Source organism: Plectrocnemia conspersa, unplaced genomic scaffold, assembly GCF_051122295.1.
Source record: "Plectrocnemia conspersa isolate PC_06_02 unplaced genomic scaffold, ASM5112229v1 ptg000008l, whole genome shotgun sequence".
Taxonomy (NCBI): domain Eukaryota; kingdom Metazoa; phylum Arthropoda; class Insecta; order Trichoptera; family Polycentropodidae; genus Plectrocnemia; species Plectrocnemia conspersa.
The window spans coordinates 7,212,982-7,239,540 of NW_028277172.1; the positions used below are offsets into that span (position 1 = coordinate 7,212,982).

Here is a 26,559-nt window from a genome sequence, read left to right on the forward strand (position 1 = left end):
AAATGACAGAAAAACAAACATGGCTTTATTATAGTCTTTATAATCTGTTTCTGTTAGCGCGACAAATTTAATCAGGTGACCTAAATTTTATGAAGCTTACTAGGTAGAGAATAACAATAAAGTTCTACCGTTAATAAGAAGTTTTTCCTGTTTTTTCTGTTCATTTTATTGTTATAAAAGACTCGTATTTTTCGGGTCAGATTTTATATTAAAAGAATATAGCAGTCTGAATAAATATTAGATGTTCAAAATTTAAGTTAAATGGTAAGAATTATTTTGACAGATCGTCAGCATAATAACACATGGTCATTATCGAGATGTTTTAGAGCCAACTTGTTTCGTTGGGTTCGCAACATTCTCAGTGCTCTTCTCTGCCGCTCTGTCGTTATTCCCGCTTCGTTTGTCGCTCTAAATACCTTCGCGTCCAGCATACAATTAAATATATTTATTGAGAGTTATTCATGGGGTTTCAATGATCTGACCAATGCTCGCTCGCTTCCGCTCGCTCGTACCTAGCCTGTCAAACAGTTTAGGTGCAAGGGAAATATTTCTAAAATAAATAATTTATTTATCATTGATATTTATAAATGTTATAATATTATTTTTTGGGATCGCAAAATTTAAGAAAAATATTTGACAAAAATATTATAAGGCTTTTATTAAATAAAATTAAGTTCAAGTAAAAGTTTTGCGCGCGGAGTTTAGTCATTGGAAATTTAGTCGCAATGAATCGTTTCACGGAGAAACAATGCGCGTTCTGCGTAAAACAGTTTTACAAAAACAACGATTCTTATATGATTGTTTGGCAGCTGTTTGCGCTCACTACCGATTACACACGATTTAATGCTAAATAAATAAAAGCAAGCGACCACGAAGCAGGAGAAGCAAAGAGAATGTCGCTGTACGGGAAGATCCAGGCTTGTCGACTCGCAAGCATTTTGCTGCTATAGCGCTACCAAGATCAACTTTGCGTTAAATTTTTAATACTGGACTTGAAACTATACCCATATAAGATATAATTGGTGCCATATTGGACAACCTGATATACATTCATTACAAGTAGTCAAGAAAATGTTTCCTAACAAACTGATTTTTTTATGGGATCATCTCAAAAGTCGTGTTTACTTTAATAAACCATCTTAAGGCGAATCTTTGTCAAGAGATAGCCAAGATCCCACGCGCTTTGTGACATAATGCTTCAAAACCTAGGCCAACGGCGGGATTTTGAACATTTAGACGACATTATTTTCAAGACATAATTTTCTTTACTGTATTTCTTTAGTTAAATGAATATGAATTAACATGCGATCTGTAATTTTCTTATTGAATTTTAAAAAATGCAAAAATTTATGGTTCTTCTTGCATTATAAAAACGTATGTTTACTTCTGTGACAGTAGCAGCGGCGAACAGGAGATAAATTCAATATCTGCCAGATGCAGTGCCAAGCGACGCGACGCAGATTGCGTACTCTCTTAGTCTCGATTATTGGTGACGATTTTAATTACATATTTAAACATAATAAATCATAAATCATGAGTTCTTTACAAGCGCATACTTCACATTTATTTCGTATATTTAAAGTTATTTTGAAAGAATTTTACATTTTAAATAAAACTATTGTTTTATTCAGACCTCTAATAAGCGAGAAGCATAAGCGCAAGTCCCGCAAAGAATTTTACTTCAATTACGTTACTGATTAAAAAAACGTACATTCATGGGGATTGACAAAATTTTAAACAAAATATATGGTTAGAAATGAAAAAAGTTTGTGGACCACTGTTTTAAAAAATTGTGATCGTGTCCCTTATTCTTTCCTGTTGTGACCAGGACGTTGACGCTCAAGAACGCTTCTCTTACACGCACCATCCAGCTTTATAAATATACCATATTAATAAATTATTATAATTAATAATATAGCAACAAGTGAGATATCTAAATTAAATAAATCTTATTTATTACCAACTAGCAATTTATATACATATATTGTTAAAGTTATAATAATTAAATTTAATAATTAATTAAATATTTTTGTTTTTTTCATAACAGTTTAAGATGTTTAATTAGCTAATTGGTTTATTGGGTACCATAAGATGTTTTTATAGAGCCGTATCTCGATATTACCTCATAAAAGTGTTTTGTAAGAATTATCACAGTTAAGAACTATAAAACAGGGTTTGTTATTGTATTATAATAAGTCAAGGGCGGATAACCGTTGACCTTTTAAAAACATATTATTAAAAATATTTAAAAAAACATTAAAAATGTCACAAAAAAATTGATTAGTTCTAAAAAAGCAAATTTTTTCGATGCAACTATTTTTTCAATCGTTTTTCAAAAATAATATACAAATATTGACTAGGCCCAACGCTGCATCCTAGTAACTTATTAAAACTACGAAACATTTGATGTATTTTATAGATAGTTATTTTAGTCTAAAACTTGGTTTAAAATCATTAATATAATTAATTTGGTTTACGATTTTTTTATTGATATAAGAAAAGTTACAGACTTACTAACTTTGAGGTGCAATAAATACGTAGAAACACGTAACATCGATTTTATTCGTACTAATAATAATAATAAATATAAGACGTTACATTGGATTGTGCCAGCCCTGCGTATTTTAGTCGTGCGTGTGGATACGTGTGCGTATGTGAGTCTATATTCACATGTGTGTATGAGGCTATTGGATATCGAATAAATTTATTCGTGTCATATTATTTACATAACAGATTTATTTCGATTATATACTAGATCTTAATTATTATCACTATATCGTTGCTTATCGGTGAAAATGTATATTTTAATTGTAGTGAGCATTTAAAAAAAAATTTTATCCAGAAGACTATGAAATGGGACCAGAATTTTGCAGTATCTCGTATGAAATATTTGCTTTTCCTGTGAAAAATCTTGGATATTTTCTAATACAGAAAATGTTTTTACCATAAAAAGTATACTTTTAATAAATAATACTATTATATCTTTAAAAATATTTATTAGAAATAAATACATTTTATTTATTTTTATCACTTAAATTTAAATGTATTTACACTTACAGTTTTATTTTATTGCAAAATAATTGTGCTTAAAGCACATACAATATTTTACATATTAAATTATTCATCACACACTTAACACAAATATACAATTAAACTATATTTCAATATGACTTAAGGACCAGAAAATAATTATAATAGCTAATACTAAATCTAATTAATAATATTGAATTAATTCTTAGGTCCTTCTAATTATACTAATTAATAATTTATGAATTGCCTACTTTATCTCTACTATTTTTTCTTTGAACTTGGTGGGGTAATGCAAAGAAAAGTAAACAAGCCATAATATGAATATTCTATAAACATAAGCGCCAGATCTGTCAATCACACCAAAAGTTACAATCTCATTTCTTAGGAACTCATAGGGACTTCATATATACTACTGACAATCTAAAATAGTAACACATTTACACTTTTGATCTTATGCCCGAAGCAGTCCCACATAAATCAACACTCAACTACCTTCTCTACATCAACATTCTATATCGTCTTTTTCTGGTATTCTCAAACCAAAGGTAGCTGTGCTATCATTGGCATGAATATGAGCTTTATTATTTCTCTTCTCCGCTATGTAGGAATAAATACTCTTCGCAGAGAATGTCAGGAGAACACATAAAGCAAAAATACTCAGGAGAATCGTCAATAAGTTAGATACTCTATTTTCATTCTCTGGATCTTCTGGATAGTGTACTTCAGGCAAATACAGTGGATTGATCTTTCTAGTACTTATAACTTCTTTATAAGCCAGTGCTGACATTCTAGGTATCCTTCTCTTATTTTCATCTTTAAAGTCTACTTCATAAAAACCGAATCGCTCTCTGTGAAACATTAATATAATTATAGCATTGTCAGTATTGATAGTATATAATACAAGTAATGATTTACTTACGTGTATCCATTGATCCATTCAAAGTTATCCATAAGACTCCATGCTGTATAACCAGTGACATTGAGTCCATCTTCGCGGATTGCTTGCAAGACTGCCGTTAAATGATCATTGTAAAATTCTACTCTATCTGGATCATTAAGTCCACCTCTAGAAGAGTAACCGTTTTCTGTGATGATAATCTCCATGTCTCCGTATTCTTTGACGACCCATTTTAAAGAGTCTCGAAGACCCTGAGGTCTCAACTAAAAAAATACATGATGTTATATATTTTTAATGTAGGGCATATTACAGAAATGGAATTTAAAATACCTTCAACCACGAAGACGCAGCTTTTCCTACTGGCCACGATTCTCTTTGGTAGAACGAGTATCCTAGATCGTTCTCGTGCGAAGGCATTTCTCTTTCTGGTCTACTATCTCCCCTATGATACACTACAGCAGTATAATAATTAATCCCCATGAAATCATAAGTTCCTTTTATGGATTGAATCTCTTCTGGAGTGAAATTTGGAAGACGAGACTGTTTGTATTTTTGTAGGCGACTCATCTTATCTACTTCGCTTCGCATTATAGCTGGATAATCACCGTTTTCTTTGAAGATCGGGTGACAGAACCATCCCATCTATTAAATTAAATCTTGAGTTAAAATCTACTATTTAATCGATCTATGATGCAAATAAAAAATAATATTTACCGTGAACTGCAATGCCTTTTCTACGATTTCTAAATCTTCTGGTGCTTCAGTTTCAGGTTCAGCCCAAAGAATCAGATTCGCCATGCCGACTTTGCCTTTCTGAGTTTCTTTGAAAGTTTCGTTGTACAAATTATAAGCTCTAGCGTGAGCTTTGATCACGTTGTGAGTGCAGAGGTAATCTCCAGTTCCGTGTAAGTGTAAATCTGGAGCAAATCGAACCAAGCCTAATCTTGATCCATATCCATAAAGACACATGTTCAATGGCTCATTGAAAGTGAGCCATATTTTGACCCTGTCACCGAAATTTTCATAAGCAACTCTAGCGTAGTCTTCAAAGTAGTCTATGATCAAAGAGTTGGTCCAGCCTCCGATGTCTTGGAGCACTTGAGGCGTATCCCAATGGAATAACGTGATCATGGGTTCTATGTTGTTCTTGATCAATTCGTCGATCAGGTTGTTGTAGTAGTTGAGTCCGTCTTGGCTCACTTTTCTGTTTAACGCGTTTGGTATAAGCCTGGACCAAGATATGGAGAAGCGATAGAAGTGAACTCCGAGCTCCACCAACATCTCAACATCTCTCTTATACTTCTGGTAAGACTCGCATGCGATATCTCCGTTGCTACCGTCTTTGATTTTGTACGATTGGTGATGAGTGAAATGATCCCAGACATTTTCGCCTTTATCTAAAAAAATTAAATTAAATATTAATTATGGAAGTTTTCTTTTTTCAATCCGATTGTTACACTATATTTATAGTCGTCATTTGAACTGTTCAAAAATTACATTATTAAACAAACTAAAACACTGAGCAAGTACTGTTGTAATGTAAAAATAAAATTCATAATAAATTTTAACAATAACTTATAATCTACGACTATAATACAGCACGTGTTAAATAAATTATGATTACAAAACTTGTTATTTGTTATCAACGTGACAATTTTAAATACCTAGTAAAATGCCGTTATTTTTTAGTCAATAGCTTATAATATATTAATAAAATGTACAACAAAACGACGATGCCTATTATTGTATTAGGATCGCACGCCACGTGAAGAGTGATATGAGATTTAATTTATTAAGGCTCCATCCGCTTGCCACTTGAAATTGGACAAAGAAGGCGAATATTAATTGGTATAAAGTACTCGCGGTCAATACCCTATACAGGAAATAAGAATTTTAGTTTCGCGGCGCTTATCGGTTAACAGCAGGAGATGAGGACAATTTTTTTTCTGATGTTAAGTTTTTGGTAATATATAAACACCCAATATTTACTATTTAGAGCTGAAATCTATTTAACCACTTCAACATATTCGACCGTGTTTTTAAACATATATAAGATATATCACATTTTAAATATTTAACGACTTGGAATTCGTGCTAATTTTTCACTTTTAAATGTACTAAAGTAATTTTTGAAATTATTTTATGGCAAAAAGTAAATAATTTTTTTTATTTAAAATTTTTGGATTATTAGCTAATTAAACTATATCGATCTAATAAAAATAACAAAGTTTAAAACACACGATATACATAAAGGTGCATTTTTTACATTCGCTTCTCTTGGGGAGAGGAGCTATTGCAGCGCCGGCGCACATAGCGCGAATGTGCGTTGTCAATAAAATGCCAAATGATAACAAAAATGATAAATGCATTTAATAAAATAGTAATACTTAACTGTTTTATTGCTTTTAAATAGTTATTTTATATTTTTTATATTATATTACATTTTAAATTCATCCGTCTTTTAAAACACAGTTAATAGAAATTCGTGTAAAACCTAAGACATTGGTATCAGAACACTCGGAAGATCGCGAGTACTTATGACGCGATTTATTCAAATAAAAAATATTATTTTCAGTGTTTTTTATTTTTATTTTTGCTATTAAACAAATATTTATTTATCATTATTTTAAAAGTATTTTTATATTTTTTAATAGTGTTATTGCAGAATAAACGTATTTTTTTATTATAGGCAATGTCTAACTAATTACATATCGGGACCATCCACAATCGCTGCGTAAAGAAGGCTTATTGGCTTTTGAAGCAAAACAATTATCAATAAATTTATATGATAAAAGTGTGATATATTATATAATAACTGTTAAAGTGATTAAGTAGATGTTTGATTCAAAAAGTAAATATTAACAACAGATTGACGTAGATGAACCAAATTCTATCAAAATGTTTTGTCCTCGTCTCCCGCTTTTAACCGATAAGCGTCGCAAAACGTAGACTCTTTTCTTCCGCCGGAGAAAATTAGGAAGCTAATTTAACAAAAAAACATCGTAACAATGCAATGCGAAAGCTAGTAAGTTATATATAAATAACTAATAAGCGTTTAGCTATGAACTAAAACAAGTCGAGCTCTTTGTGTTACTTATAAAATCATAACTTATAATTCAACTGAAGGTTAATAGCTACATAAAATATTCTATATTATAAATATATAATATGATGTACATATACAGTTATTATTAACCTAATAGATATTATATTTAAATGTCTTTATTGTTTTATGTTTACGAGTGAAACATGTTAACTTCTTATCTTTTTTTGCATTTAAAGTTCCGGAACTTGATGTTTCTTGGCAATTCATGATCTTCAAGCGTTATACTTTTATTTTTATCGTATTTTGCTAAGCATTATATTATTGCTGTTTAGTTATACTTATATCTAAGTGCTTTTATTTGCGCCTCATAATTAAATCTAAATTTAACATAAATATGATCAACAAGAACTAGAATTCAAGTGACAACTTGTTATGGAATGTCCCGAGAAAACTTTTTGGTTTCTTAAATTTTAATGCCCATTCACACTTCAAGGTCCTTTATTCCCGCATTGTCTTCTATACTGTCATTATATTGGTTCGATATCCTGTCACGCATTCCAACCGCCTTATATAATATAATCACAATCATTTTTTACTCCAATCCGTGACTAAATAGCTATTTGAACGACTTTATATCAAAAAAACTATAGCAAAAAGCGACTAACTCAGCTTTTTACTTGTTGTATTTTATAATAAGGATATAATTTGACCCACCACTGACGTTCCAAGCTCCTTCGATCTGATATGAAGCTGTTGCTACTCCGAATTTGAAGTCTTCGGGAAATGTGTCATTATGCCTCAGCGACTCGGTACTGTAATAAAGAAATTGATAATGTTACATAAACCATTCTTAATTGGATTTTCTGATCAGATAACTTCATTGTGTAAATAGCAAAAAGATTCATAGATTCTATCAATAGGAGCAAGATCCTTAATAAGGAATACATTTGTATAGAAAGGAGAATCGCGGTACACAGATTTAATGTAAATCGTATTAGAAGATTATATGCTAATGTATGTATTATCTTAAAAGGTTCTTTCTATTTATAGCCAATAAAAAAACAATCAAAGTATGCTAAAGTATGTACTTTAATCATATTACTATAAAAATGCAAGCATAAAAATCGTACAATAATAAATTATGCAAAGAGTGAATAAACAATAAAGAAATAAAGTAAAATAATGTCATCTTATATTTCGTGTTTAATACAGATTTTCATTAATTAATTTTACGAAATTATGGACTAGGTTTGCTTTCATTTATATTTATATGTTTTTAGTAATTTTTCTTATTTATTTTTACAATAAAAAAAATAAGTAAGCGATGAAAAATAAACTTGAAAAAATATCATCCTAAAATTTTATGTTGATTACAGAATTTTTTTCTATGATTAATCGAATGAAATCATCGATTCGGTTAGCTGTATGTTTAAAGTCATAAAAATGTATCTAAATCATAATAAATAATAAAACAAGTAATAAACTATGACAAAATAAATAAAATAGAAAAAATGCCATCGTTAAATTTAGTGTTTGATACAAAAATTTTTTCAATATGTATAAGTTTTTATATAATTAATCGCAGGAAATCATCGATTAGCTTAGCTTTAACTAATATTTTATTATTTATATGTTATTAGCAACATATCTATTTTTTATTTAACAATGAAAAAAATAAAAAATATGAAGAAATGAAGTGAAAATTTTCATAGTACAATTTTATATTTAATACATTATTTTTTTCATTATGAATAAGTTTTTCAATCATTAATCGCATGAAATTATCGATTAACTTGCCTTTAATATTTTGATTTGGTAAAAGCAATTTATTTATTTTAAATTTAACTTTTTTTTTAAATATTACTGTACAATTTAATATATAGTACAGATTTTTTTCATTATGAGTATGTTTTTATATGACTAATCACACAAAATCATAAATTATGTTAGCTTTAATTTATTAAAAACAATTTATTTTATTTATATTTAACAATGAAAAATAAAATATGTTTAAAACAGATTTTTTTAATATGAATTAGTTTTTTTATGATTAATCATACGAAGTCATCGATTATGTTAGTTTTAATAAATATTTGTATGTGTATATGGTAATATAAACTAATATTATTAATAATTAACAATAAAAAATAATAATCAATGAATTAATAAATAAAATAGAAATAATGCCATGTTAAAATTTTATGTTTAATATAATTTCTTATTAATATGAATATATTTTTCAATGAATAATCACACGAAATCATCGATTAAGTTTAGTTCTATTTATGATTTTTTTAATTTTTTAATTTATATTTAACAATGACAAAAAAATAAAACAAAAAATCGTCATCCTAAAATTTTGTGTATAATACAAAAGTTTTGCATTATAAAAAAACTTATTTATATTACTGTTTAAAGCTTTATTAAAAAAAATGCTGTGTTAATCACTTTATATTGAAATTTAATTAAGCTTTAAATTTGTGTTATAATATTAATGAATAAAAGTAAAATGAACAGTATGAACAATGAAATGATATGTAAAATAATTCATAAAATAGAGTTACATTAACAGGTGCTAGATATTGAATAAAACTATGCATTTATACATTTTTAATCGAAAATATTAATCATATATTTACTCAGATTGTAAAATTTACATTTAGACAAATATACGCTAATTTATAAACTAGGTTACAATATAATACAATAAACATTTTCTTTAAAAACTTTCGGTTCTCTAATAGTACATTTATTAACAATGAATTAGAGCAAATAATATTTAAGATGTTACTATATAGATTACATATTTGTTAATATACTCACATTAAATCAGTCTAGATTGACTATATTTTATAAAATAAAAATTAATCATTCAAATGACTAACTTGCTATTCGGATTAACCAACTCGAAAGTTTAGTTAAACAGGTATTTCCTATTTTAAAGATTCGCTTTCGTTCCAGCGATTAACCGTAAAACTAGTTTGACTCGATAATATAGTTTTTAACTACGCTTTGAAAAACCCATTTAAATTTGACTATGGACAAATTTGTTTCAAGACACAAAAATTTGTGTTCTTTAGTTTATTTATTATAATTTTTATTTGTAGTGAATATTAAACTAGCTAAACGTCCAACTTAATACACAATTGAGTCTACTAATTAAATATTCACATTTTGTGCTAACAAACATCATATTTTATCAATCGACATAGAAAAATTCTAAAATTCGCTTTATAAAAAATAGATAAAAAAAATCCTTAACTTATTTGATCTGTTTATAATCATCTTAACCCTTTGAACGCGGAAAGCGACTATAGTCGCCCAATTGATTTTTTTATGTCCTTACGCAAAAAACAGTAAAAAAAATGCCTTTCAAGAAAAAACTTTTTTTTGTGAATAAACATAAAATATCATTTTAAATGAATAAAAATTAAAAAATCGGAACATTTAAACACAGTATCAAGGTAAAATTTGCATTTTTCAAAAAAAAAAAAAAAAAAACAATAAAATATTTTTGATTAACGCGTTCAAAGGGTTAAAGCACAATAATTTTGACATTTATGTCTGATAAAAAGCTTAAGACTAGATTTTTTATAGATAGTCAAATTATCAAATAGTTTGGTTGTAACTGTTTTTTTATTAAATGGTATGTTAAATTTGTTTTTATTGTTTTAGAAATTCATAGAGAGTTAAAATAAAATATTTTCTATAGTACATCAAAAAAAATTGTATTGGAACTGTTCAAATATTCAAGAACATTTGAAGAAATTTGATTAGAAAGGCGTTTAAAAGTAGCCCGTTTTCAATAAAACACAAAAATTTATTGCATAATTGTTTAGAACTATCATAATACTGATGACATAATATGAAAGTCAGTGAAAGTTGAGGAGTTCAGTGGAAAAAATCATATAAGACTTTGCATGGTGGTATAATAAGGAAGCACTTGATAAACTAATTTTAAGTGTTTGAAGAACAAATGGTCATAGAAGTCAAATCTATAATATGTAAGTATTGGGTTAATGTAAATGAGTTTTATTTATTTTAATTTATTGTTAACACATCTACGATAGTTTTTTTATATATTTGCTAAAAACCGGGGGACTTGTAAAATTAGTAGACTTTGTATTGTCTCTGACTTTGCTCTCTCTATCTCTCAAAGTGCAAGTGTCTCTTTATTTTCTTCCTATATATATTTAACATGTGACGAGTCTCAATGAACTACAGTACAGTATTGTTTTCGGTATCAAGTATATACATAATAAGAATCAATCCCTTGTTGGCCCTGATTGCTTAATTATAAACAAACGTTAAAATGACTCGATTCCTGCGATTTACAATTTACGTCGCAACAAAATATTTGCGTCTCATATTAAATTTTATAATATTAAGAATACATATATTATAAATCAGAGTATATAACATATTTATAACATAACTACAATAGAAATAATAAATTAATTTTATCTAGCATTGAAAATTTATTTCAAGCTCCTTAACAATGGATTATGAAGCTACAAAATATATATCTCAAGTGTAAAAACCATAAAATGTATTTTTAATTTACAAAAAATGTCATATTATCATATATTGTGAAACAAGTTAATGATTTTTGACATTTTTATGTTCAAGTTAATATTTACGTATTTTTTAAAGCCTCTTATCTGATAAAAAAATAAAACATTATTTTATTATTTAAAATTTAGTATAATATTTAAAAAAAAATTTTCAATAACTAGCAACGATACAAATACAACGCTTTTTATCCATCCCTCATTTAAAATGGTTAGGTGTTTTTTATCTAATAAATAAATATTTAGATAATTAGGTTAAATATTAATAATATACTTAAAAAGTGTCATTATCTTAAAAATAATGAATGACTTTTATATAAATATATTATTTTTTAAAATAATAAGATTCATAATTCATAAATAAATATTGTCATTGCAATTAAAATATTTGAAAATAAACAAAATGATAAATTATAAATATTTTGTTTATTTCAATATTCATAAATAAACGCTATATTTGTATTGATAACAAAAATCATATTTATTGTTATCAATAAAATTGATTTACATAAAAGCAATAAAATAAAATAGTTACCTGGAAAAGTATAATATTACAACCACAGCACACAAAAACATTTCTTATAATTTTAATTTACTTGTTTTTTTAATTATTATTATTATTATTATTAATAATATTAATCATATATTATATCTGAATATAATATATGAATTATTATTGCGCACTCTGTTCACCGTCCGGTAGAAGAACCAGAATGTGACTGAAAAGTTTATTTAAACTCGGTTCACTTTTATTGCTTAGTCCGACCTTAAAAAAGGGTGAGTGCTACCAATACTCAATGGTCAGCGATCGTCAATAGTTTTAATTCATGTACGTGTTACATACGCGTGTGCAATAAGAAGTGAATAGTGTTATCAGTGACCATTCCTTTTTATATTTATGTTTATTGCAAAAAAAATACAGCCACCGGTTTTTTAACTCGCGTCCGGTTGCTTGGATATTACGATTTAGTTATAGCTCAGTGGTGAATCATAGTTGTTATTTTACTAAGAATCAATCTTGTTTTTCGGACAATGTTCGATTCCTAATAGATGTCTAGCTAACGATGATCGCTTAGTTATGTATTGTTCCATTAAATTAATAATAATAAACTCGTTTTATACTACAGATTATTTCGCATTTTTAGAACGTATTGTTTCGTTTGACAGTGCAATGATAATTTGTATATATATTTTATACAACAACAAATAACAAACTATGTTATTATTATAGTATATTACCTTAAAATATCAAATCTATTGTTAGTTAACAATGTTATCAAATGGTTACAATCACTGATGTAGTGCTAAATAAAAAATTTTAAATTTAGGCACGAAAATTTTAATAAATCGAGTGCAATTAAATTTTAAATAAGCTCATATTTTTTGTCTTACATTAATAACATTGTCTGAAATGTGTATATAAATTTTCAGATGTATTGGATGCGTAGTTTTAGTTTGACAGCCAAGTATTGCTGACGCATTATATAATGCTCAATAAATTTTTTTTTATGAAGTGACGGAGCAAAGAGTTGACATTCAATTTTGAGTTATAGTTTAATAAATTACAATAATGTAATGTAAATGTTAAAGAAGACTTTAGTGAGGATTCTATGTTGAAACAATGAGTTTATAAATGGTTTAAAATAGAAAAATAATAAATTGAAATGTATACACTATTTCGGAATTGTAATTATTGACCTTTCTATAAAATAACAAAATACAATATAAATTGTCATTGTCAGATTAAGCACTTAACATGATATTCACAACATTCAAAAAAGTTAAAGTATTTAAAACATTTTTTTTATTACTACGAATTCTCTTGCGAAAATAAAAAAAGGAACAAGAGGCTATAACTGTAGTCTGTTCATGTGTAGATCATTTATTAATTAATAAATAAAAGCCATTTACCAATTAAATTTATATTCCATATTGGAATTAATTAAGTCATGTTTGATTGTTGCGGCCGAAGAAATGTGCTCAGTTGCTAAAATAGTTAAGTACATTGTGAGTAACATCAATAGGCAATTAAGTGCTTTTTCGGCCTCACCTAGTAGCTCCAATTTTCTTACTTTAAACACCTTTGCTAAATCCAAATGTTTTAAAAGCACTTCATGTAAAATTGTAACCATTACCCTTTACGAAATATTTATTATTTTGTTTTATTAAAAAGCTAGGAAAAATAATAACAGTTACTAAGTGAGTTGCTGATTAAAGGTATAGTATATGCGAAACAGACTAAGGAATAGCTTAAAAATTATGGAACTTTTGAAAATGTAAGGCGTTCGAAGCCTCCGATTTTTTATTGTATTATTTGTCAGATTATTTGCGTGTAAAGCATCTCAATTTATTATATGTTATTGAACCAGTTTTATCAGAGCTAAACTTAAATATTGTATACTTAATATTGTCAGTTCCGCGACTCTTTTATATTAAAATATATCATTCAGCAGTTTAATGGTTTAGTCATTGTAAAGTTTTATTTAGATTTTTTGATTTTTTTTAACGAAATGCCTTTGTACAGATAGCATTTTTAACATATGTAACTTAAAACTACAAGAAAAAACAGTGCTTATTTGGAATATATATAAAGAAATTTAAAAATAAAATAAAAATGCGCGTCAAGTTCAGTCGATTCTTAATGTTCTTAATACTGTTTTATTTTTACTTTTTGGCCACCATTTCGCCAAAATATACATTTTTCTCTAAACCATTTTAAAAAGCTTTTTAATACATATAATAAAGCGTAATAAGACCCTTTTGAGAGTTATGAAAAGTGTAAAAAGGCTTCCAAAAGAATTTTTGAGCCGAGCCATTCACAGTTGATCTTTAATCGCCAACCAAAAAGGAGAGCACATACAATTTTTTGGAAGAAGTACATCGTAGCAGTACTTCTATGCTGGGCAGAGAAAACGGCAAGAGATTTGCTTAAAATTGTAAGTAAACAACTCTTTCATTTTTCCCAAAACAATTTGGCCAAAAACTACACCGTCGTGATGCTGCATCCAGAGTTTTTCTTGCTAACACAGATAAAAAGTACAATGAAAAGACATTTTTTGTATAATAAATAACAAGATTAGAACTACGTAAAAAACTGACATAAGTATATAATATTAGATAAGAACTATTTCGAAAAAGTGCAATTTTAATATTGAAGAGTAAATTAATACTTTATGATGAAAAATACAATTATTTTTTTTGCATAACCATTTTGTTATATATTGAAGAATAAGCTTTAGGTTACGATGTTTTTTTATAGTTTATATATAATACATTAATTTAAATACATGGTAAATTATTTCATCAATGCAATTAGTTTTGATATTTATTTTATTAATAATTATTAACAAAATAAATATCAATATCCTTCATGTATTAAATTAAACCCTGTTTTATTATTTTTTTAGTAATTAGAAATAAATTAATTTTGGGTCTTAAAGGCGGTTCTTTTATATATGTTTTTGCAAATCTAATCCCACACATATTTTTTATTTAAATTATTTATGCATCATAGATGCATCGATTATATACGTTTTTTCCCCATGGATCTTTGATTTCACATCCCTATATATTTATATTCAGTGCCAATCAATTTTCTTTTTTGCTATTTTTAATCAGTTACCTTTTTTTAGTTGAGTGGCAGTAAATCATTGGCATTGTCCGCACAAAACTTGATTTTAACATTTTATAATATATTTAGAACAATTTTTATCGATTTAGTCGAACATTTTTATTAATGCTATTCTTAAGCTGTCCGCTTAGCGAGATATATAAAGATTATAAAAACAACCAATTTTTTACAAAAATAAATATTTATTTTATGCTTTTTAATATTTTATTAGTTTGATTAAATTAGTGAACTTGCTGAAAGCTTATTAACTAATTTTCATACTACTAGTCATCGTCGTCGTTATTGATATTTTTTTGAAAAAAGTAAGTGAATATTACCAAAAAATGATTTTAGATACTTTACTAAAAAAAGTGGCATTTAAACAATGGCGTTTTAGGAATAAATCTTGACCATGAGAGAAATGGCAAAGACGTACACAAATCATAAATGCAAATCACTGCGGATTAAGACTTTCACAACCGTTTGTCACCATTAAAAATATATTGTACTTGTTGAAACAAACGCATTGTTGTGCTCAACAAATACTTAATTTTATTTATTTGCGTGAAAGAACCGTAAATCCACTACAAAATATTTATATAATATATGGATGGGTATCTTAAGAAATACTCGCGCCTAATTACGACATACATTAGAGAAGAATTTTTTTATTTATTCGCGTAAAATGACGGTGATTTTAGCACAAACTAAAAATGTATATAACTGTTTGCCACCGTTAAAAAATGTATTGTACTTGTCAAAATAAAATCACTGTTTGGCTCAACAAGTAGTTATTTTTAATATTTTGTGTTTTCACAAAAAAATATATTTAAAGATGGTTACCTTTAAAAAATACTTGCGTTTAATTTAGGCGTACATTCGAGAAGCAAATTTTATCTACGTCCTAATTGGTCTGAAAAAAACATATTTTACAATTATTTCAAACGTTAAAGAGTTTCAAAAAACTAATATTTTTTTGGTCCAAAAGACTGTCGGTGTTATAAACCTAATGAAGCAGTTTTTTAGTTGTTAAATGGTGGTAAGCTTTAGAGTGCCCTAGAAAGTTGTGAACGCGTTCCTTATTCTTGCCTGCCACGTCCAGGACATCAGCGCTTTGGGATGCTACTCTTACTTGAGCAATCCGAATTTTTTATCGAGCTTTTTAAATGTATATATGTGTATAAATAAAACTTATTTGTATAATGACCATTATGACGTATTAAATAAAACTGTAAAATTACAGTGGACAGATTTGTAATAAAAAAATACGATTGTGTTTCTGAGCGATTGTGCAGTAAAATTCACTGCACTATTTTTATATTGTGACGGTCGGTGACAAATACAAAGGAGTGCGTAGCATATCTCCGGCAATAGGTATCAAAATATATCCTAATTCTTAAGGGTATATACGTTCAAACATTACGTATTGAATTCACTTATATCAGAAATTTTATTCAAAAAACACCACTTCTTTTCTGACTTGGAATAAATAAGAGATCGGTCGAATTCAGCGCTAAACAAAGCTACACCGAAACAACTCTTAGAATATCAATAAAAACACATGATTGCAACGCGACATTCGAGACGACTTTCTTCAAATATGTTATGGTTTTGGAATAATTCATGTTTAAGAAAAATGCGCATTACAAAGTATGACACAGGTATAACTAATCGCTCAATAATAATTTTTTTTGTATATTTTGACTATAAATTTATTTAATTCAAGTTAATTTCATTGTAAATATTTTTAATTTTATAGTTTACTTTGTCGCGCCGTTAGAAATGTTATGATAAACTTACAGATAATTATTCAACATGACTTTATATAAATAGAATACTATATAATTTTATTTTATTTTAATTATTTATTTAGCTAATTTTTTATTTAAATAAAATAAATTTTTTATTTTTTTTTTAATTTGAAATTTTTATTATTTTTAATATAATTCACTCTATAAATCAATTTTATAACATTAGAGTTCTAATTTGCACGTTCTGTATATTTTTTATCATTGAAAAATTAAAAGTTATTTATTTGCATTATATTATATATAGAAATAATAAAATAAACTTCAAAATTAAAATTCGTAAATATATTTTAAAATAATATAAATATGTATAAAAATTATTTTTTCACTTTCTCAATAACAATATAATATAAAATTAAGTTTTTACTTTCATACGTAATATATAAAATAAATTAAATATTTGATAAAAATTAACTTAAAACATGTCTATTAAATTTATTAGAAAACAATGTCTTTGTACATATATCACGAAAACATAAAAAACAATAATAGTTGATTATTATGTAATGTATTCTACTTGAAATATTATTTAAAATAAAGCTTATCGCTATTTATTTAACATGTGAGACGCTTAGAGGTCATTTTGTTGCAATCTAATTCATGGCAAAACTTTAAAGTCATTACCAATGTCAAAGACGCCTTTCACTGAAAGAAATTGCATCAGTGCTTTATTATTTTTTGTAATATTTTTTTACTCTATTGCGTCATGATAAAAATAGACACACGTAATAATAATCTATCGGTCAATAACTCAATAAACAATTACTTCGATACATATTTTTTTTGTATGATACAAAAAAATGCTTGCCCCATTATAAACAATAAAATTAAGAAACGTTGTTTGATGGTAAAACTCCGTTTCAGCCTGCAGACAACTAAATTTATAATTATTCAACGGATTTATATTTATTTAAAATAATACAGCAAAATTTTTTTTTCTAAAAAAATATTTTTTCACTCTTACTTTTTTAAGCTTTTAAATATTTTACATATATTTTTAATATATGTACATAATAATAGGCTGATATATTTATGTTTCCAAAAAAAATATGAGTCTTACATTTTTTTTCTTGGAAGATATTTTAAAATAAACCCATCATTATTTGGCTATCGGTAAACAGGTTTTGTGTTCGTTCCATAACATGACCACCATTAATTAGTCAAAATGTTTTACATAGTACAAAAACCCAGCATTACCTATGCTTTCATAGGTGATTTTTTGCCAAATGAAAGACGAAGATTTATGTGATCAAATCTATTTATAGAAATTATAAAATAAATTATTACAATTTCTAGCATTATGACTATGAAATAAAAGCTTCGACTTAATAATCAGTAGCTATATTTTAAATGTGCCACTTTTATGGTTTTATTTCATAGTTATAATGCTAGAAATTTTATTAATTTGCTAAGTTCTATAACTAGATTTATTCACATAATTCCTTGTCTTTTCATGTGACAAAAAATAGTTTTTGGGTTTAAGCTGTTTAAGCTATACAATTAGCACAATACCATTACATCAAAGATTTTCCTATTATAATATCTAAGAAATATAATTCTGGTCGTGACACTAGTTCTAGTTTTATATAAATAATATTTTTGTATGATGTAATAATATTTATCTATTTTATCAGCTTTTAAATAAATACATTTTCCATAAAAGTCAATATCAAAAGTTTTATATCAATGTAACACTGAGATTATATTATTAAATAATTTTGAACCCAATGTATTATGTTTAACTGCATACTTAGTTTTTCGACTAGAAGAATAATTAATTTTATATTTAAAAATCATTTTTTTAACATATTTTTATAATTGATATCATACTATATATAACATAGTTAACATATATCATTATCTAAAGTACACATCGTCCTTATTATAAGAAAATATCTTGCAAATCTAATTGCACATTGTTAAATAGAAAAAGAAGAAGGTGACTCAACAGAAATCCCCATGATTTCTATGCGAGCGACTAAAACAGGTTTAATCCAGAGCAACAAACCTGAAAAACCCACATAACCAGACATTCAATCAGGTAGATCCCTGTGCAAAAAAGGAAACATTAAATTAGAATATTCTAACAGTAAATTTATACAGTGTTTTTAACTTACTATAATATTATTTAATATACAACATTTTTATTATTAATATTATATATTACGGAAATAGATTAAAAAATATTGTAGATATTTTATAATACTGAATGGGCAATAATAATGTAAAACTTATTTAATATAATGTTTAAAAAAATATTAATAAGACAGTTCTCTCTCTAGTTTTAACTATAAGGAAGGTATTTGAGTAATAAACTTATCACAACATATAAAAAGCTATTACAATATTTAAAAGTACTATCAATAATATGACTGTCACGTCTAAGATATCTTCATTATTTCCTGACAACATAAAACAGCGTAAACAGAAACAGATTGTAGTATACAATATGCAGGTGAACATTACCTTGATGGAGGTTAAAGCGGCACAGTTAAGAAAGTAATTATTTACCTTACATAATCCAAGAGCAAATAAAAAGGTCATTGTGAATTCAATTTATAAAATATTTTACACTATTATCAATACAGTTGATATATGATTTTATAGTTGATATTCCAGTCGTAAAAATCGTGAAATAAATGTATATGTATATACATATATACATATACATATACAAAATGGATTGTTCATTATGTTCTCAAAGCTCTTGGCGACTCAAGATGACTCAATTCAAATAGAAAAGAATGACTACTTCTCTCCAGATTTTGATTTTGTCGCCTATGCTGATTTGCTATGAGGTTCACTGGTAGCGAGTTCAGGGTGTATTTCAATGTTGGAATTGATAAGAGAGAAGTAAGTGTTTTGTCTTATATGCATACCGTCGGATACATCATATTAATCTTCGTCTTTGTTCCTTCTTGAGCAATGATAATTTATTTGGATGGTACTGGATTCCCGTTCTTATCTTATATGATTATTCTAGCTCTTGTAGTTACACTGCATCCGTATACTTTCGAAACACATTTGATAGTTGTTGTTGCCGGTTTTTATTACAATAAATACATTTTTTTTAATTTCAAGATAATAATAACGTAGTTCGTAAGATCTAGACTAGTAACCAAGAGGTCTCGAGATCGAGCCACAGCAGCAGCCTTGATTTTTTATTTATAAAAATGCGTTATTGATCATAAATTAATATAGAAATAATAATTTATAAATCATTAGATGTCACCGATTCCTAGACGAAAAATTTGGTGATTGATACTAACTTGTATGTAATTATTATGTCTAATTGACTTACCCAGTTAATACAAATTAACCCTGTCAGGTTACAACGGAAGTTTAAAAAAACAATGATTTTTTTATGCAAAGCTATTTAAAAAATACGAATTAAATGCGCCAAAAATAAATTTTAACATCATATCGTCATTTGTCCTCCATATTATTTTCTGATAATACTATAAAATTCTGTTGCTTTTATGCACATTCGTAGAAAATTCAGGTCTATTAGTTTTATGAATTTCTTGGTGCTTATCGCAATAATATCGTATATAAAATATTTCACTACAATAATAGTAAATAAATTAAACCCATTATTATAAAACATTTAACGATAGCAATAATAAATAAATTCAATTTAGAAAAAAATCGTAATTTTATGAAAATTAAATTGTTTATGACAGGATTTAAAATATATAAAAATTAAATATAAGTTGCTTATTTATAACATGTTATTAATTTACTTTATATATAAATATATAAAATTACAAAAAAATACAAAAACCTTAATAAAATAAAATAAATAAAACATAATTTAAATATTTATGAAAAAAATAATATCGCAAAAAAATAATTTAAGAATAGATAGATAGGTACAGAATGAGCGTTGTAGTTATTATCTTAAACATATCAAATCAGAGGCACATCTGGACCATAATCCTAAATTTAATAAACATATTTTGCAATTTCGCGCTAAAGGGCTAGCCGCCATTGCGACCCTTGGACCAATTTTCAATTTCTTATAAATATTGGTCAGGGGCCGCAATGGCGGCTAGCACTTTAGAATAAAATGGCAAAATAAAAAGCGCGCCATAAAAAATATTTTTAAGATATGATTTTCCTGAATGTTTTTTTTTATTATGAATTTAAAAAAATCGAAATGACTTATAGTATTTTTTAAATAATTTATTACAAACTGCTCATCTATATGGCCCATCCTTTACTATTTCCAGAATTAAAAAAAAATAATTTTACACTTATTTTGTTTTGAGAAGTGAAGTGTTATAAATATTTATAAAATCATCATCACAGGTTCTTCAATTACCAATTAGTGAAATTTATTTTTAATATTTTTAATTATACACTATAAACCTGGAAGTAATTAACATACTGATGCCAGCAGTCAACAAAAAGAACAACGAGGATCTTTTAAACTAAAATAATCGATTATGAATGTACATTTAAAGACCAATGGTTACAAAGAGATGAGTATTGTATGTGCTGAAAAAAATGATAAATAACTGGAATATGTCTGTTGTGCAATATCAAATTTAAAATAAAACACGATAAAAAAAACGATAAGAATTCTTTGTAACAGAAAAAGTAATTTGCAGTACAATTTGCTAAAGAACATTAGTTAACTAATCTAAATTATAACTATTTATAACTATTAATTTAACTCGGAATTTAAATCTACAAAAAAAATATTTTTATAAAACAAGAAGTTGGGTAATTTTAGAAGTTTTATTTTATCGCAATCATCAATTCTGGAATTTTGTAGCTTAATATAGTCTCGCGTGATATTTAAAAAAATGTTGGTATGATAATGTTACAAATATACTAATTAAATAAAAATATGCATTATTCATTATTTTGATTAAGTTTCAATAATAAAAAAATCCGATGTTACTCCACACCGAGCAAGCGTATGTTATCATTAGTCTAATAAGCTATTTAAACAGTTAATCTATGGTTTTTTTCTTATTAATACACAATAAAAATATTTTGCTTAATATTGGTTTCAAGGCCGCAAGGACAGTAAGCATTTTGAACTTAGTTTTGCGATATGCTAAGTAAAATTAACTTAAAAATTAAAGACCTGGGACGTCATTTAATGATATGTCATTAATTGAAATATTAAAAACGAACGACCAGTGAATTTATATCTTTTGTCCCCCACCCTGAAAAAGCTGAAATTACGCCCCTGATTTTAAACCAGAAATTCTCAGGTTATCAAAAGAATATAACCCGAATTTTTTTTAAATATGCACTTTCGGCGTAATGACATCGGAATACATTTTCACCGGTAGATATATATTTTTTCAATATATTTTTGTAGGTGCAGAAAAACTAAAAAAAGCAATTCTGAATCTGTCCCGAAAATATTTTTTTAAGTATGTTATTTCATTGAAATTATATCGGAATAGGCTTTCACCGGTAGATATGTATTTTTACTAAAGAAAATTTAATTTTGGAGGTGCTAGTAAAATTATATGATTTAAACTTTTCCATACGTAGTAATATTTACATACTTATCATCATTTATTTTTATGTGATGTATTAATGTTACAGTGAAGCCCAAATACATTTTCGCTAGTAGATATATATTTCTACTAGTGAAAATATAATGCAACTGAAGCTGTTCTAATATGTCTATGAAATAAATTTAACAGTTGTAAAACATCTACTTGCTCTTCAAACTCAAACAAAACCTTTATGAATTAACCAAACTCAACATGATCTAATACAATTTTTATCTTATTTTTATATAAAAATAAGCAGAAAAAGAAGTACAGACAGACGTCGCATCTCGCATATTGCTCCATAGTTTGTCTGCACTTCGATATTAAACTATATTTTAAAAATATGCCAGCTATCCTTACCGATATTTCTACAGATTTTCACTAAATATAAGTTATAAAATTTTCTTTAGTTTGTTCTTGGTTTATTTTAATTTATTATTTAATATACTATTACTAAGGATAGTTGGGAAATACTTTAATTATTACCACGCAATAAATATTTTAGATAACACTTAAAATAAGCTGTAGCAATAGCTTATAATTAATGAAATAAATAGTCACTGATTTATGGATTTTGATTACAGTCTGGTATCTTACTACATACGTAGTAATAAATTGTGCTTACTTAGTTGTAACGCATTGGGTTAGCGCCTAACTACAATATTAAGCATCATCAATTTTTTTATAATAAAATGGTAGTTTATGGGTTAATCTTAATTGATGTTTACTATTGAATATTGATTAACTATATGATACTTTATTTTAATAATCTAATACCTTATATTGTGTAGCTTGTTATTGTGGATATCAGATAATAACATTCATTTGTGCTATATTACATCCTGAAAAAATCTCATTCAGTCACGTTTTAGTGTTAATGTTCATTAATAGTAATGAATTAATTAGCAGTTTATTAAGTCTTAATGACATGATACAATGTTGTGTGAATCCGTCTTATTAGATAATATAGTAAATACATTCACAGAAATCTAAATATGTAACGAATATTAAATATTTTTTAAAAGTTTGATTTATATATATATGTATATTAAATAATATGTTTTTGCTGTTTATTGTAAATTAAATATGCAGGGAATTTATTAGTTATTATCTTTCAACGTATAAAACAAGTCATTTCAAAAAATTGTATTAGCTTTCGCTACACAAGGTTAAAGTGTCATTAGACAATCAATCAAACAGCTTTTAAGTCTACAATGTATTCAATTTTAACAATCAAAAAGCAGTTACTTTCAATTTAATAATAAACAGCTTTAGACGTTGTTTACTATTCTAAAATTAAAACTAAAAGATCTACATGTAAACTATAATATAATATAATAGTATTTTTTGTATCTATTTAATAAAAATAAAAAATGCAGAATGATTTATAAACATTCATTGATTTGGTTTATTTATAAAAAAAAACAGTTTTATATAAAAGATAGTTACTGTCAAAAATATTTTTAATTATGTATTAACTACACTTAATTAATCTGTATAGTTTTAACTACTTAATTTTAAAGCTACTTATTTTTAAGCTATATACATACGTTCTAAGATCAAGACGTAATTAATAGCTCTCATAAAAATACATTATTGTATTATTATTTAAAAAAATAATTATTGTATAATACAAAACACGACATTAGATATATTACTTGATATTCTTATTGTCTTTTCCACTGGGAAGTAACGAACCAATTTTGTATTTTGATTGGAAAATTGGTTTTATGCCGTGCTTCGTCTGGACCCTTCCGACACCTCGGACAATAAATAACGCAAACACAAGTGGCATAAGTGGTGAATCTGTGTGTATGTGTATTAAGCTACAGAGTGACATTTGCGCAGTCATTATTTCACGAGGTCAAGGATACAGCAGATGATCGTGAACTGTGACGATGGCAGGAATATCCCTGCCGAAACGAGGCGTATCATGAGATACGCCTCAATTAGGGATTCCAATCCCGGGCCAAAATTTTGATCCCGGGATTTCGGTATTGCAATTAGTCGATCCCGGGATCCCGGGACCAGTCCCGGGATAATTTTCATGTTATTTTATCGATAAAAATAATTTAAAATGAATAATACAATATATTTTTACATCTGTTTTTTATAACGCACAATGTATAAAGTACGTATAATTTCAGTCTTGGACTTAAAATAGAAAATAATATAATAAAAATAAAAAAGGGAAGGTCTTATATATTTATTTGAAAAGAAAAAAATGAACTTTTGACAATGTATGTACATACTATGTACATTCATAGACACAATTAATTGAAAACATTATTTTGAATAAAACTCACGAAGTAACATCAAAGCATCAAGTGTTTTATCATTTAGCCTTGATCTGATTTTGGTTCCTAAGCAGCCTGCTGCTGAAAAAGCACGTTCAGACTCACAGCCTCAAAGGTTCACAGATGACACGTGAAACTCGCGCAAGTTTGTACACGAAATACAACGATGTTGTCAATAAAAATTCGATTGTGCTTGATAAATCAACCAATCCGAAAAATTCGGGATTATGTTTTATAATCCCGGGACTCATCGGGTATTGAAAATCGTTCGGGATCCCGGGATCCCTAGCCTCAATGCATCACAATGAGCAAAAAGTAATAAAAGTATTTAAAAATTACAGATATTAAAAAGACCACTGTGCAATATCAGCATATTAAGGAGCTGCATGGTAAGAGCCAAGGGCGAGTCGTCAAGAGCGGATGTCTTGGTTTTAATAGCTAGCAAAGAGGACGCAATCGTGATTATCGAAGACGTTCCGGAATGAAAAACTGCCATTCCTCTATATTAGTTTAATTGTCAACGAAATCTTTTAGTATTTTGAAAAGATGCTTAGCGAAATACAACTTTCTGCGAGGGCTCAGCGAATCGTATACAACGCGCGGTACAAGAATAGATAATAACCAAATATCCTCGTATATTTTTATCGTATTTGGTTATGAATTCTAAATTATATATATCCTAAATCAAGAATACTGCAAAGTAGAATGTCGTAAAAGACACGAATAACCGACGGATTGTCAAAATGTAACGCATTTCTCGTAGCAAAGCCGAACATCTTGGAAAATATTTCGTTTACGTGTAAGCGAAACTTCACTTGCTCTCAAAATCTTTATTGAAAGTGTTTCTAACAGAACGTTTCCCTGAGATTGTAGATATATTCTAATGCCTAAGCATATATCTATAAAGAATCTGAACTCTGTAGAGAAAATAACTAAAAAAAAAACAGATCGAATGCATCTAGATATATTTTAATTAAATGAGAAGAGCAGAAGGCCCAGCTTAGATCAATAAGTAAAATGTAATATATACATTATCTGAAAAAAAAATAAAACTACAAATTCATAAGATTTATTTAAAGACAACGCAGTTAAAAATCTGCGGCTAAAAAAATTAAATTACAACTAAGCCTAAGATGATGACCATAACATCATCCTTAAAAACATTGAGAAGAAAAACTATGTATTGACTTGTGTATCGCGTCTTTTTTCGTTTTTTCACCTCTCTTGCCGACGTTTCGACCACCGATGTTTAGGTCATCATCGTCATTTTATGTCTACTAACGCAGATTTTCTATCTGACTCATTTTCGACTTAGTCAGAGTCACCTACTTATTTATATGTATCTATTATATATATATATATATATATATATATATATATATATATATATATATATATATATATATATATATATATATATATATATATATATATATATATATATATATATATATATATATATATATATATATATATATATATATATATATATATATATATATATATATATATATATGGTTAATATTTCTAGGAGTCGGATTACTCCGCGTACTTTTTTGATTCCGTGTGGAATCATGGTCCCTACGTTTCGGCCAGATTCGCCCGGCCATCCTCAGGGGAAAATTGAGAATATGAACATCCGGTGTGGGCAAAGCCCAGCATGTGGTTGTTCAGATCAGAACGTGATCTGAACAACCACATGCTGGGCTTTGCCCACACACATATATATATATATATATATATATATATATATATATATATATATATATATATATAT

The 26,559-nt window shown here is 27.0% G+C and overlaps 1 protein-coding gene across 1 annotated transcript; it reads right to left on the reverse strand.

Annotated features, from left to right (window-relative positions):
* Positions 1-3,294: 3,294 nt before the first annotated feature.
* LOC148232844 (myrosinase 1-like) lies at positions 3,295-12,266 on the reverse strand. The gene is made up of 6 exons (XM_088189615.1): positions 12,081-12,266; positions 7,689-7,786; positions 4,643-5,325; positions 4,259-4,570; positions 3,950-4,191; positions 3,295-3,878 (listed from the first exon to the last, which is right to left on the reverse strand). The coding sequence occupies exons 1-6, from the start codon at positions 12,119-12,121 to the stop codon at positions 3,533-3,535; spliced, it is 1,722 nt and encodes a 573-aa protein (XP_088045741.1). The 5' UTR covers positions 12,122-12,266; the 3' UTR covers positions 3,295-3,532.
* Between the last annotated feature and the right edge of the window lie 14,293 nt (positions 12,267-26,559).